The sequence below is a fragment of the Cebus imitator genome, unplaced genomic scaffold, assembly GCF_001604975.1.
Source record: "Cebus imitator isolate Cc_AM_T3 unplaced genomic scaffold, Cebus_imitator-1.0 Scaffold280, whole genome shotgun sequence".
NCBI lineage: Eukaryota > Metazoa > Chordata > Mammalia > Primates > Cebidae > Cebus > Cebus imitator.
The window spans coordinates 68878-81992 of record NW_016107595.1 but is presented as its reverse complement, the minus strand read 5'-3'; the positions used below and the strand labels follow the sequence as shown (position 1 = coordinate 81992).

At 52.9% G+C, this 13115-nt stretch overlaps 1 protein-coding gene across 4 annotated transcripts in view; it reads right to left on the bottom strand.

The window, feature by feature from the left end:
• The window catches only part of TPM4 (tropomyosin 4), a 35750-nt gene that overhangs the window by 15564 nt on the left and 7071 nt on the right, over positions 1 to 13115 (bottom strand). For 2 of the 4 annotated variants that reach the window (XM_017501164.2, XM_017501165.2), the window contains exons 2-3: positions 10648 to 10773; positions 4749 to 4882 (exon numbers count right to left, since the gene is read on the bottom strand). In XM_017501164.2, coding sequence (XP_017356653.1) covers positions 4749 to 4882; positions 10648 to 10773 — 260 coding nt within the window. Of the gene's footprint in view, positions 1 to 4748; positions 4883 to 10132; positions 10522 to 10647; positions 10774 to 13115 lie in introns of those variants that run through there. The other 2 variants (XM_017501166.2, XM_017501167.2) reach the window with 2 other exon arrangements.

Sequence of the window (13115 nt, the reverse complement as noted above, 5' to 3'; positions counted from 1 at the left end):
CAGAGTCTTGCTCTGTCGCCAGGCTGGAGTGCAGTGGCGTGATCTCGGCTCACCGCAACCTCCGCGTCCTGGGTTCAAGCAATTCTCCTGCCTCAGCCTCCTGAGCAGCTGTGACTACAGGTGCGCGCCACCACCCCCAGCTAATTTTCGTATTTTTAGTAGAGATGGGGTTTCACCATGTTGGCCAGGATGGTCTCAATCTCTTGACCTTGTGATCCACCCGCCTCAGCCTCCCAAAGTGCTGGGATTACAGGCGTGAGCCACCGCGCCCGGCCTCATCTATCTTCTTTTTTGAGATGGCAGTGGCACAATCTTCGCACACTGCAACCTCTGCCTCCGGGGTTCAAGCAATTCTCCTGTTTTAGCCTCCTGGGTAGCTGGGATTATAGGCACCTGTCACCACGTCCGGGGAATTTTTATTTTATTTTAATTTTTATTTATTTATTTATTTATTTTTGAGATGGAGTTTCGCTCTTGCTGCCCAGGCTGGAGTGCAATGGTGTGATCTTGGTTCACTGCAACCTCTGCCTATTTAAAAAAAAATTTTTTTTTTTGCAGAGATGGGGTCTCACTATGTTGTCCAGGCTGGCTGCACACTCCTGGGCTCAAGTGATCCTACCACCTTGGCCTTTCAAAGCGTTGGAATTACAGGCATGAGACACTACCCCGGCCCCATCTCTCATCTAAGTGTGTCTCTGAATCTACCGAGCACTGTGACACACTGCAAAGATGAAACTCTGCACACACATTCCCGTCATTTATTTTTTTTTGAGCTGTCTCGCTCTGTCACCCAGGCTGGAGTGCAGTAGCGTGATCGCAGTGCACTGCACCCTCCACCTCCAGCTTCAAGTGATTCTCCTGTCTCAGCCTCTGAGTAGCTGGGACTATGCAGGTGTGCACCACCACACCTGGCTTTTATAATTTTAGTAGAGACGAGGGTTCACTATGTTGGCCAGGCTGGCCTCGAACTCCTGACCTATAGGTGTGAGCACCATGCCCAGCATCCCTTCCTCTTTACTGACTACCAGCCACTGTTATAAGTGCCTTCACTTTCACAACGGCCCCATGGTGCAAGCACATTATCCATATTTTACAGATGAAGAAACTAAGGCACAGAGAGAGTAACTTGCTTAAGGTTACAGCACTGGTAAGTGGTAGAGCTGGGCTCAGACCTCGGCAGTCTGATTCGAGTCTACGTTCCCTTTTCATTTACATATTTATTTATTTTTCTGAGACAGGGTCTCAGTCTATTGCCCAGGCTGGAGTGCAGTGGTGTGATCTTGGCTCACTACAACCTCTGCCTTCTGGGTTCAAGCAATTCTCCTGCCTCAGCCTCCTGAATAGCTGGAATTACATGTGTGAGCCACCACACTCGGCTAATTTTTTTAAATATTTTTAGTAGAGATGGGGTTTCACCATGTCGGTCAGGCTGGTTTCGAACTCCTGGCATCAGGTGATCCACCTGCCATAGCCTCCCAAAGTGCTGGGATGACAGGCGTGAGCCACCCCGCCCAGCTCTTTTATTTTGAGAGATGGTATCTTACTCTGTTGCCCAGGCTGGAGTGCAGTGGTGCCCAGAGAGCTTACGGCAGCCTTGACCTCCTAGGCTCAAGCGATCCTGTTGCCTCAGCCTCCTGAGTAGCTGGGACTATAGGTGTGTGCCACCACACCCAGCTAAATTAAAAGAAAAAAAAATTTTTTTTTTTATGGAGGTGGGGGTCTTGCTATGTTGCTGAGATGGGAGGATCGCTTGCGCCCAGGAGTTCAAGGCTGCAGTGCGCCGTGATTGCACCACTGCACTCCATCCTGGGTGACAGAGCAAGATGTGTACTTTTTTTTTTTTTTTTGAGACAGGGTCTCACTGTGTTGCCCAGGCTGGAGTGTAGTGGTACAATCATAGCTCACTGCAGCCTTGACTTCCTGGGCTCAGGTGATGCTCCCACCTCAGCGCTTTGAGTGGATGGGACTGCCAGCATGCACTACCATGCCTGGCTAACTTTTAATATTTTTTTGTAGAGATGGGGTCTCATTGTGTTGCCCAGGCTGGTCTCAAACTCTTGGGCTCAAGCGATCCGCCCGCCTTCCAAAGGATTACAGGCATAAGCCACCGCACCCTGCCAAGACCTTGTGCATTTCAAAAAAGAAAAGAAAAGAAGAGGCTGGCCTGGGATGATGTGTCACTGATGTGTATCACTGCTGCCCGGCGCAGAGACCACATACTTCTTGCTGTCCAATAAATATGTCCATGTGGGGTGTCACCCATTCTCAGCTAAGTCTCAAAACACCCTCACGAGGGTGTACGAGGTCTCGCCCTCAGCACGTGAGCAAGCTTGCTGGGATATCTACTGCCTCCAAACCGCTTGCAGCACCCAAGAGATCAAAATGATCTGCCCAAGGCTGCACAGAAAGTGCCGGTGGAAAAAGCTGACTGTCCATCCCCCGCTTCAAGTATAGAGTTCTTTCTACTGAGACCCAGCAGTTTCTAACAGGGGTGTCACCAAAGCCCTCGGGACAACATGATGGAAAGAAGAGACTGGCCTTCGCAGGCCCTCTTGGTTTGCCAAGATGGGAGCCCTCAACGTGGCACCCAGCCAGGCTGGTCTGACGGTGACAGCAGCTAACCCAGGCCCCAGGCACAGCCAGGAGCGCTCGTGACCAGATCTTCCACTGCCCCATGGCTGCCCAGAGCGGCCACTCTCTGCCTTGATTCAGTGGCTGAAGCAGAGTCTACTGTGGCAGCTTTTCCCTCTGACCTGGTTGTTCCATTATTTGAAAAGAAATTTACAGCTTGGACAACATGCGATCTCCAAGGTTCCCTAAGCCAGTTTCTAATCTCTGGTTAGCGGTCACCACAGCACAGTGAGAAATGCACCTTAAATTAGCCGGGTGTGGTGGCGGGTGCCTGTAGTCCCAGCTTCACTCTGGAGGCTGAGGTGGGAGGATCGCTTGAGCCCAGGAGGCGGAGGTTGCAGGGAGCTGAGACAGCGCCACTGCACTCCAGCCTGAGTGACAGAGTGAGACCCCATCTCAAACAAACAAAAAAATAAAGAAATACATCTTTGGGGAGGCGTTTATACTACAAAGCCATGGTGGCTGGCTCAAGTGAGAACTCAGGTGTGACTGAGGGCGGACGCAATGATCAGTGCTAGGGCCCACACCATTGCCACACAAGGGACTCCTTTTCCACCACACACAGAGACTGCTGCTTCTGTGAATTACACAACCTACTCTCAGTCTTCCAGAGAGCCTGTGCCAAGGCGTGCCAGAGAATGATCCAGCTCCTGAGGAGAGGGCACCCTGCTGGTAGCTGGGATGTAGCACAGATGCCATGCAGGGGCGAGGAACATGGTCAGTTTCTTTTTTTTTTTTTGAGACACAGCCTTACTCTGTCGTCAGCCTGGAGCACAGTGGTGCAATCTCGGCTCACCGCAACCTCTGCCTCCCAGGTTCAAGCGACCTTCCTGCCTCACCCTCCAGAGTAGCGGGATCACAGGTGCCCGCCACCACACCCGGCTAATTTTTGTATTTTTAGTAGAGACGGAGTCTCACTATGTTGGCCAGGCTGGTCTCGAACTCCTGACCTCAGGTCCGCCCGCCTCAGCCTCCCAAAGTTCTGGAATTGCAGGCCTGAGACACTGTACCCGGCTCAGGGTCAGTTTCAAGTACATTAACCTTGCTGGTTGGCACCTGTCCCTGAAATAGCTGTGACCGTCCAAAAGCCTAAAGCCTACCTGAGAACTCCACTAGCAATCACCTACACATCCCAAGTTTCCTTTCCTCCTTTTCACAGTATCCCGAAATTTTTTTTTTTTTTCGAGACAGGGTCTCACTCCTTCAGAGGCTGGAGTACAGTGGTGCAATCTTGCCTCACTGCAGCTTCAAACTGTCAGGCTCAAGTGATCCTCCCATCTCAGCCTCTTGAGTAACTGGGACTACAGGTGTGCATCACCACACCCGGCTAATTTTTGTATTTTTTGTAGAGACGGGGTCTCACCAGGTTGCCCAGGTTGGTCTCGAACACCTGAGCTCAGGCGATTTGCCTGCCTCCGCCTCCCAAAGTGCTGGGATCACAGGCAGGACCACCAGTCTACCCTGAAATCTGGTGTCTCAAGAACACTGAGAAGAGGCACCGTGGCTTTCAGAGAAGCAATGCTTTGCAAACCAACCACCACACTCAGTCATACCTGCAGTCTCGCATCTGTCCATTCTGTCTGCCTTTCTGTCTGTTGGAAGTTTCTTTTCATGGTTACCACTAGGATAAATGCCCTGCACCCTTTTTTTTTGACATGGAGTTTCACTCTTGTTACCCAGGCTGGAGTACAATGGCATGATCTCGGCTCACTGCAGCCTGTGCCTCCCAAGTTCAAGTGATTCTCTTGCCTCAGCCTACCAAGGAGCTGGGATTATAGGCACCTGCCACCATACCTGGCTAATTTTTTGTATTTTTAGTAGAGATGGGGTTTTGCCATGTTGGCCAGGCTGGTCTCGAACTCCTGACCTCAGGTGATCTGCCCGCCTTAGCCTCCCGAAGTGCTGGGGTTACAAGCGTCAGCCACCGCGCCCGGCCAAGGATAAACATCTCTATGCACCGAGTGACGGTTTACAAAGCACTGTCATGCATTTGTGGACAGGTGCATGTCTCTGTGACCTTGTTTACTTTCATGCTAGCTCTGGGAGGTTGGCAGCACGATCCGATCCCCATTTTCCAAAAGCAAACAAGGATGCCACCAGATTCAAAGCATCCTTACCTCTCACTCTCATCTGCGGCCTTTTCCGCCTCCTCCAGCTTCTGCAGGGCTGTGGCCAGTCGTTCCTGAGCCCTGTCCAGCTCCTCCTCAACGAGCTGGATGCGTCGGTTAAGGGCGGCCACATCACCTTCAGCCTGGGGGGGTTGGAGGTGCAGCCAAGTTAAGAAGTATCGGGCCACCCACCAGTGGAAACCTCTCACGTATCCTGCCCTCCATTAGCCCAATTTCCCCCTCACAGCCCACCCAGGAGTCCAGGCCATAAGGAATTGACACTCGTACCAAAATTTCAGTATGATCTTCCCTGAAAATGTCCGGGAAATACACCCACCACTTGATAGCAAAAGGCGAGTGTCCCAGTACAAGACAGGGAGTTGAGTCAACGCAGGAGACGAACATACCATGTGCTTTGAGATCAGTGTCAGCGCTGGCCTCCCCAGCAGCTCACAACAGACCCAACGTTAAGCAAAGACCTAAGATAGGCTGTTCTCTGAAAAAGGCGCACAGTGTTACCGCGTAGAGTTCTAGGGCCCACTGTGGGATTCCTAGAGAGCAAGGCCATCAGCGACCTGGCTTATCATGTCCTGTGGCTTCCGCTCCCATTCACCGGAATGGCAAGATAAATCCAAGAATATGAAGCCCCCAAAAGGTGGGGCAGCCTTGTTGGAATTCCATCCTTCCATCAGCCTGGCTGAGAGATGGCAGGACAAAAAGATATGAAAAGGGAAAGAAAGCTTGGTTGCAGGCATGGAAGACATACCCCAACAGTGTTATTGGCTCTTCGAGGTGTTTTTACCTACAAGGAAGGAAGTACAATGGAAAGCAATAAAGCAGGAACTCCAGGGCCAAAAAGTGCTGGGTTGGAATCCCCCGATTTGTCATTTTCTTTTCCTTTTATTTTTTTGAGATGGAGTCTCTCGCTGTCACCCAGGCTGGAGTGCAGTAGCACGGTCTCAGCTCACTGCAACCTCCACTCCCAGGTTCAAGCGATCCTCCTGCCTCAGCCTCCCAAATAGCTGGGATTACAGGCACCCACCACCATGCCCGGCTAATTTTTGTATTTTTAGTAGAGATGAGGTTTCACCATGTTGACCAGGATGGTCTTGAACTCCTGACCTCAGATGATCCACCTGCCTCGGCCTCCCAAAGTGCTGGGATTACAGGCATAGCCACCGCGCCCAGCTACTTTGTCATTTTCATAGCCCCGTGGTGTTGGGAAGGTTGCTTCACTGTACTGGCCCTCTCCATCCCAAAGCCTGGTTAGTTATAGGACTGCCTTGAGGCTGTAACTCCACGATGTGGCGCTGCTTACCCCCAGCAAGTGGGACGTGCCAGAGAAGCGCATCTCTTACTGCCATGGTTTTATTTTACTGCAATTTCATCCTCACACACTGCACCCATTTTACAGGTGGAGAAACTGAGAGGCCCCACCAGGGGAAGTGGTTTTGTTCAGTGACTCAGTTGGTAAGATATGAATGGCCTCTTAAGGCCCATCCAGGGCTCTTCCTCGTCAGAACCTGTCCCCTAGGTCCTGCCAGGGCTTTGAGGCCAGGCAAATTTTCCAGTGATGCTACTCTTCAGAAGGAATATTGAGAATAGGTCAAACAGGCCTCAATCGAGGGAAAAAAGAAAGCCACACTAGCTTTTTCCTATCAGGGCAAATGAAGAATCCCTAAATTGGGAAGGCTATCAAAATTATTAGGAAGGCCGGGTGTGGTCTCACACCTGTAATCCTACCACTTTGGGAGGCCGGGCAAGTGGATGGATCACATGAGGTCAGGAGTTTGAGACCAGCGAGATCTTGTCTCCAATAAAAAAACAAAAAACTAGTTGGGCATGGTGGTGGCACCTGCAATCCCAGCTACTTGGGAGGCTGAGGCAGAATAATCGCTTCAATCCAGGAGGCGGAGGTTGCAGTGAGCTGAGATTGCACCACTGCATTCCAGCCTGGACAACAGAGTGAGACTGTCTCAAAGAAACAACAACAAAAAAAAAAAACGGCCAGGCACGGTGGCTCATGCCTGTAATTCCAGCACTTTGGTAGGCCGAGCTGGGCAGATCGCCAAGTCAGAAGTTCGAGACCAGCCTGGCCAACATAGTGAAAACCCGTCTCTACTAAAAATACAAAAATTAGCCAGTGTGGTGGTGCACCTGTAGTCCCAGCTACTTGGAAGGCTGAGGCAGGAGAATTGCTTGAACCTGGGAGGCAGAGGCTGCAGAGAGCTAAGACCACACCACTGACCTCCAGCCTGGGTGACAGAGAGAGACTCCATGTCAAAAAAAAAAGAAAAGAAAAGAAAAGAAAAAATTATTAGGAAACCACTTCCTGTCCTGCTCCCTAATTTCATATGGGAAAAAAAAAAAAGAACGAGGTTAACGTGGCTGAAAGACACAAGCGGAGTCAGGAAGGCTTCTCAGCCCAATTCCTAGAAGCAGACGGGCACTCCCACGGCGTTTCTGATTGCAGCGTCCTCTGAAACACCAATACAGACAATCCATGAAAACGGCTGATGAAACTGCCTTCAGAAACGCCACTCAGGCCTTCCCATGAATGGGTGCCTTTCATTCTTTTTAATTGCATAGATCTTAACTCCTCCTACCACCTTCAGTAACTGGGGCAGGAACTGATGTTGCAAAAAAAAAAAAAACCGCCAACACCATTATCCAATTCCAGGACATTTTCATCACCCGCCAAAAACAATCAAAAACAAAAACCGCGTACTTATTAGCAGTCAAGGAATTGATTTGAAAGATCAAACAGAGGTGCTTGATTCATGAGCTGTCTTTTAAGAAGGGAGTAGCCCTTACGTGGGAAATTCTGAATCCTGGCAGCCAGCGCTACTGGCAGATTTTCAGCTGTCTGGAGCTGAGAGATACACGCATATCTATACACGCATACATATATATGTATTTTTGAAAAACTGCTAGTCACTGCCAGTCATTTTGGGTTCCGCCCCTTCCTGCAATCAAAGCCTTCCACAGGCTACAAAGGATTTCCCTTATAAGGTAAAAGAGGCTTGCTAGATACATGTGGCAAAGGAACAGGAAGATGTCAGTTAATCACACAAAAATCTAAACGAAACCAGCTGTCGGGAAACAGGCCCAGAAGTCTACCACATGCCGGCTCCTGGCTTATTCTACAAGAGTGAGAGTTTTTTTTTTTTTTTTTTTTAACCCACCCCTCTTCTTAGCTCCTTTTGCCCTGGGAGAGGTTTTTCCCTCTCCCAGACAGAGAAGCATCCTTTGCTTTTTCAAGAACTTTTTGAACTTGTGAAAGTCTTCAACTTTCCAAAAAACATCTTCCCTCCCAACCAGACGGTCCCACTCCTAAGTCTTGGCTTGCGGCTGAGGGCCATTTTGAAGCCGAGTTAATTGTCCTCCAGCGAGATGACTTGGGATGAGATCAGAGGGAGAGCTGTGTCGGTTAAGTGTGAGAAAGAGGCCAGACCGGCTACCGATTGAGGCTTACACCGGGTTTCTAAGGACTCTTCAGGCCACAGCAATCCTTACAGGATTAAACGCTTCAACCGGGGCCCAGGCTGCGGCCCCTATCTAGACCCTTCCCAGACCTGGCAATTCACACCACCAATTCCACCTGGCCAGGCACCTATTGCCCCTCTAGGGTCCCCACCTGAGCCTTAACACTTACTTAGCTTTCAGGACTCTTGGGCTTCAACCTCTACCCGCACTGCCTCCCCATCCCCCCACACCATACAACTTTCTTGCCTCTGAGTCTGTGCACACTCACTTCTTTGATCCCAGTAAACTTACTTATTCTACAAGACCCTGCTCAACCTCCATTTTGGAGCCTCCCCTGTCATGCTCCCGTAACTGCACAGAAAACCCGTGGAATGCAAATCTCACTTCATCAATGAGTCAGTTCCTCTATCTCCATTCCTCTGTGAGCTCTTCCCAGGGCAGAGGGAAGGCACAGAAAACACAACTGAGGCCGCGCGGGGTGGCTCAGGTTTGTAATCCCCGCACTTTGGGAGGCGGAGGTGGATGGATCACTTGAGGCCAGGAGTTCGAGACCAGCCTGGACAACATGGTGAAACCCCATCACTACTAAAAATACAAAAAAATGCCGGGCGCGGTGGCTCACGCCTGTAATCCCAGCACTTTGAGAGGCCGAGGCGGGCAGATCACCTGAGGTCAGGAGTTTGAGACCAGCCTGGCCAACATGGGGAAACCCTGTCTCTGAAAACAAAAAAACAAAAATTTAGCAGGGCGTGGTGGCGCACACCTGTGATCCCAGCTACTCGGGAGGATGAGGCAGGAGAATCACTTGAACCCAGAAGGTGGAGGTTGCAGTGGGCTGAGATCGGGCCACTGCACTCCAGCCTGGGCGACAGAGCGAGACTCTGTCTCAAAAATAAAAACAAAAAACAAAACACAATCTAACAGTTACAAAGCACCAGGCTCCACGCCTGAGATTTTACTCCTGGGACCCTCCCTGCTACTCTGAGGGGTCGGCATTCTTATCAATCCTACTCACAGATGGGGGAAACAGGTCCTAGATTGTAAATACCAAGTCATACAGCTGGTAGGTGGCATGAGATGGGACCAGAATACAGATCTGTCCCCAGCCCCTGGCGGTGCCACCATCTGTCCCGAGAGACAGCCAGGGGATGATGCTGAGGAGGTGGTGAAACTCCCTCCTTTTTCAGACCCATTGTCTGTCTCGGACCCCGCGACTCCTGGCGGAGGCGCACTGCAGGCGCTCAAACGATCGTGGGTCCAGGGCCCAGCGGTAGCGTTCCCGGGGCCTTCTGGAGGAAGGCAGGGTCCCGCCGCCCAGGTTCCCGCAGGAATCAGCTGGAGAAAGGCGGGCGGCTCGGGGCTGAACTTCCGCCACCCTCCCCCCCACCCCGCCTGGAGCAGACACGTCGCCGCCGCGCCCCTGGAAACGGTCGGGGAAGTCCAGGCAGGAGCTGGGAAGCGGCGACAGAGCCGAGAAAGAGCGACCCCCTCCCCAGATCCCCGGACCGCCGCCGAAATCCCGGTCGGCCGGTCAAACCCCAGACAATAGAAGCTCCACGTTTCCATCCTCACTCCCCGCCCCCAAGTCCAGCCGCGGGTTTCCCTCCGCCCGGGACCCCGGCGCCAGCCCCGAGCCGGAGCCTGCACGGTGCACCCCTCCCGCCGCTCCACCTCTCCACCCGGGGATCGCGCACCTCCTCGGTCCCATCCCCCATTTCCCGCGCGGCCGGCCCCGCCCGACCAGGATGTGGCGCCCCCTCCCCAGTCCCAGGCCCAGGAGGGAGGACGGCGGCGGAAGAAAGGGGTCCCCGGAGCGGGGAAGCGTGTCAGCGACCAGGGCCAGAGGACTGCGCAAGGGCGCGCGGGGGAGGAGGCTGCGGGCGCGGGGCCGGGGCAGGGGCGCTCACTTTCTCGCGCCGCTCGCGCTCGCCGTCCAGCTCCCGCTGCAGGCCCTGCGCGCGGTCTTCCGCCTCGTCCGCCTGCTGCTGCAGGGCCTGGATCTTGCGTTTCACCGCCTCCAGGGAGTTGAGGCCGGCCATGGCGCAGAGGCGCAGAGGCGCACGGGCAGCGGCGGGCGCTCGGCTGGGCTCGGCTCGGGCAAGAGCTGCACGGCCGCGCCCCGGCCCCCCAGCCTTTGCCTGCGCGGAGGCCGCCCCCGCCTCTCCCCGCCCCCGGGCAGGCCGCCGTCGGGGCGATGAGGTCACCCGGCCGGGCCGCCGACGTCAGCACCGCTGGGGGAGGGCCTGACGTCGGCACCGCTGGCCACAGCTGCTGGAAAGTGCCCCTTTTCGGGACTTATTTGGAGAAAGCGCCGGGAGGCGCCGCCTGCTCCTCCTCCTCCTCCTCCTCCTCCTCCTGCGGCGCTCCCCGCCCACCCGTCCGCCCGGCCCCGCTGCGGGCTCCCGCATCCCTGCGCTCGTACGTCGGAGGCTTTCTTCTCCGTGAGCTCCAGCTTCTCCTGCGCGTCCTTCAGGTTCTCGGAATATTTGTCCAGCTCGTCCTCGGTCCCTTTTAGTTTCTTCTGGAGGTGCGTCAGCTCTTCCTCCACCTGGGGACGACAGAGCGGGGGACTGGGGCACGTTCCCGAGGTGCAGGGGTGCCCACCCATATTCACAAGCGCCCTGTCGCTCTCAGGGCCTCAGTTTCCTCATCTGTAAAACAGGGGTTACCATAGCATGCATCACGCCATCCATGGTTACCTGATAGTAGGATTGTCACATCGTCCTTCCCTCGTCCTGAGGACCAGCTGTTTTAACCTTATTGGGGCCCCCAGGACTGAAGAGAAATCAATGACAGCTTTTGGGAAACCGAAGACGCCACACATTTTCCAGAAATACACACATTCCAGTTTCAGGGGTGCAGCCTCACCATGATCTGGGGTTAAGCAGTCTCATTCTCCACGCCTGGATCCCCCCACATCCTTGTCCCCAGACTTTCTCCCTTTTGTTCTGACCTCAACACGGGCAGCCAGAGAAACTTTCTAACAAATACATCTGCCCGCCCTCTGCCTAGAGCCTGCTATGGCTCCCTATGGCCCAAGGCAGTGGTTTTCAGACTGTCTCACCAAAATACTCTGAAGGGCTGAAGGGCTCAGATCTAGTGCCTCATTTCCGGGCTTTGGGCTTGGCTAGAAGAGACTCACAGGATCACTTTCTTTGAAGGCTCAGGTTAAGTCGTTAAACATTTTTGCATCTAGGCCATGTTCATTTTAATAAAATGTCCCCTACTTTCCCTAAATTTTCAGTCCTCTGTTTATCCCAAGTCTCTGCCCCTATCCTCCCACCACTCCCAGTTTGAGATGCTCAGGTCAATGGGACACAAACCACAGCCCCCATCACCTCTCACGTTTGTCACCCCCCTGCCACACCGATCGTGAGCCGGCTCAAGAAGCCTTTCCTGTCACCTCCAGGCTCTAACTCCCTCCCTGGGCCCCCAACTCTGGATTAGGGTGATCATATCCAGTTCATGCCTGGATCTGAATTTTTTTTTTTTTTTAAAGTCTCACTCTGTGGCCCAGGCTAGAGTGCAGTGGCATGATCTCAGCTCACTCCAACCTCTGCCTTCTGGATTCAAGTGATTCTCCTGCCTCAATCTCTCAGGGAGCTGGGATTACAGGCACACACCACCACGCCCAGCTAATTTTTGTATTTTCAGTAGAGATGGGGTTTCGCCATATTGGCTAGACTGGTCTTGATCTCCTGACCTCAAGTGATCTGCCTGCCTTAGCCTCCCTAATAGTTGGGATTACAGGTGTGAGTCACCACACCTGGCTTGGATCTGTCTTTTGCCTCAGATCGTTTGAGACTCATCTTGTTCCTGCTCCAGGGTGGGCAAGCAGCCCCCACCGAGCCAAGCTTCATTCTCCTGCTTCCTCCCCACAGCAGGAGGCTCAGAGAGGTGGAATGACTTTCCCCAGGTCACCTAGCACAGGGTTTGAGCCCACGTCTTCTGAAGCCTATTATGAACTGAATGCTTGCTTCTGCCTCCTCTCCAATTCATATGTTGAAGCCCTCATCTCCATGTGATGGTAATTGGTGATGGGAGCCTTTGGAAGATGATGAGGTTTAGGTGACATCTTGAGGGTTGACCCACCATGAGGGGATTAGAGCCCTCATGGGAAGAGACCAGAGCTTGGTTTTCCTCTTCCCATGGGAGGACACAGCAAGAAGGTGGCCGTCTGCAAGCTAGCTAGAGAGCCCCCACCAGACATGGAACCTGCTGGCACCTTGATCTTGGACATCTAGCCTCCATACTGTAAGCAATAAATGTCTAGTATTGAATCCACCAGTCTGTGGTGTTTGTTATAACTGCCTGAGCTGACGGAGAAGAAACCCTTGATCTTGTTCCTCACACCAGGCCAGCTTCCCTTCCTCCCTCTCTGACTTGCGTCTCTTCTCTTTCTTCCTGAAGAGGGTATGCTTAAAAAGCTGTCGTGCCTGTGGCTCCAGCTCTCAATCCTCTCTGGGTTACAGGCTCACCCCTGAGAGGATGTGCAAGATGTACCAGGTGCCCCGTGTGTGTGTGTGTGTGTGTGTGTCTGTGTGAGTGTGTATGAGCACTATTGTTATTTTATTTCTGAGAATGAGTCTCGCTGTGTCACCCGGGCTGGAGTGCAGTGGCGAGATCCCAGCCCACTGCAGCCTTCGCCTCACGGGTTCAAGCAGTTCTCTGCCTCAGTCTCCCGAGTAGCTGGGATTACAGGTGTGCGTCAGGTTTTTTGTATTTTTAGTAGAGACGGGGTTTCATCATGTTGACCAGGCTGGTCTTGAACTCTTGACCTAGTGATCCACACACCTCAGCCTCCCAAAGTGCTGGGATTACAGGCGTGAGCTGCCGCACCCAGCTGTGTGTGTGCATTTTTTGGCTTTTTTTTTTTTTTTTTTTTTTTTT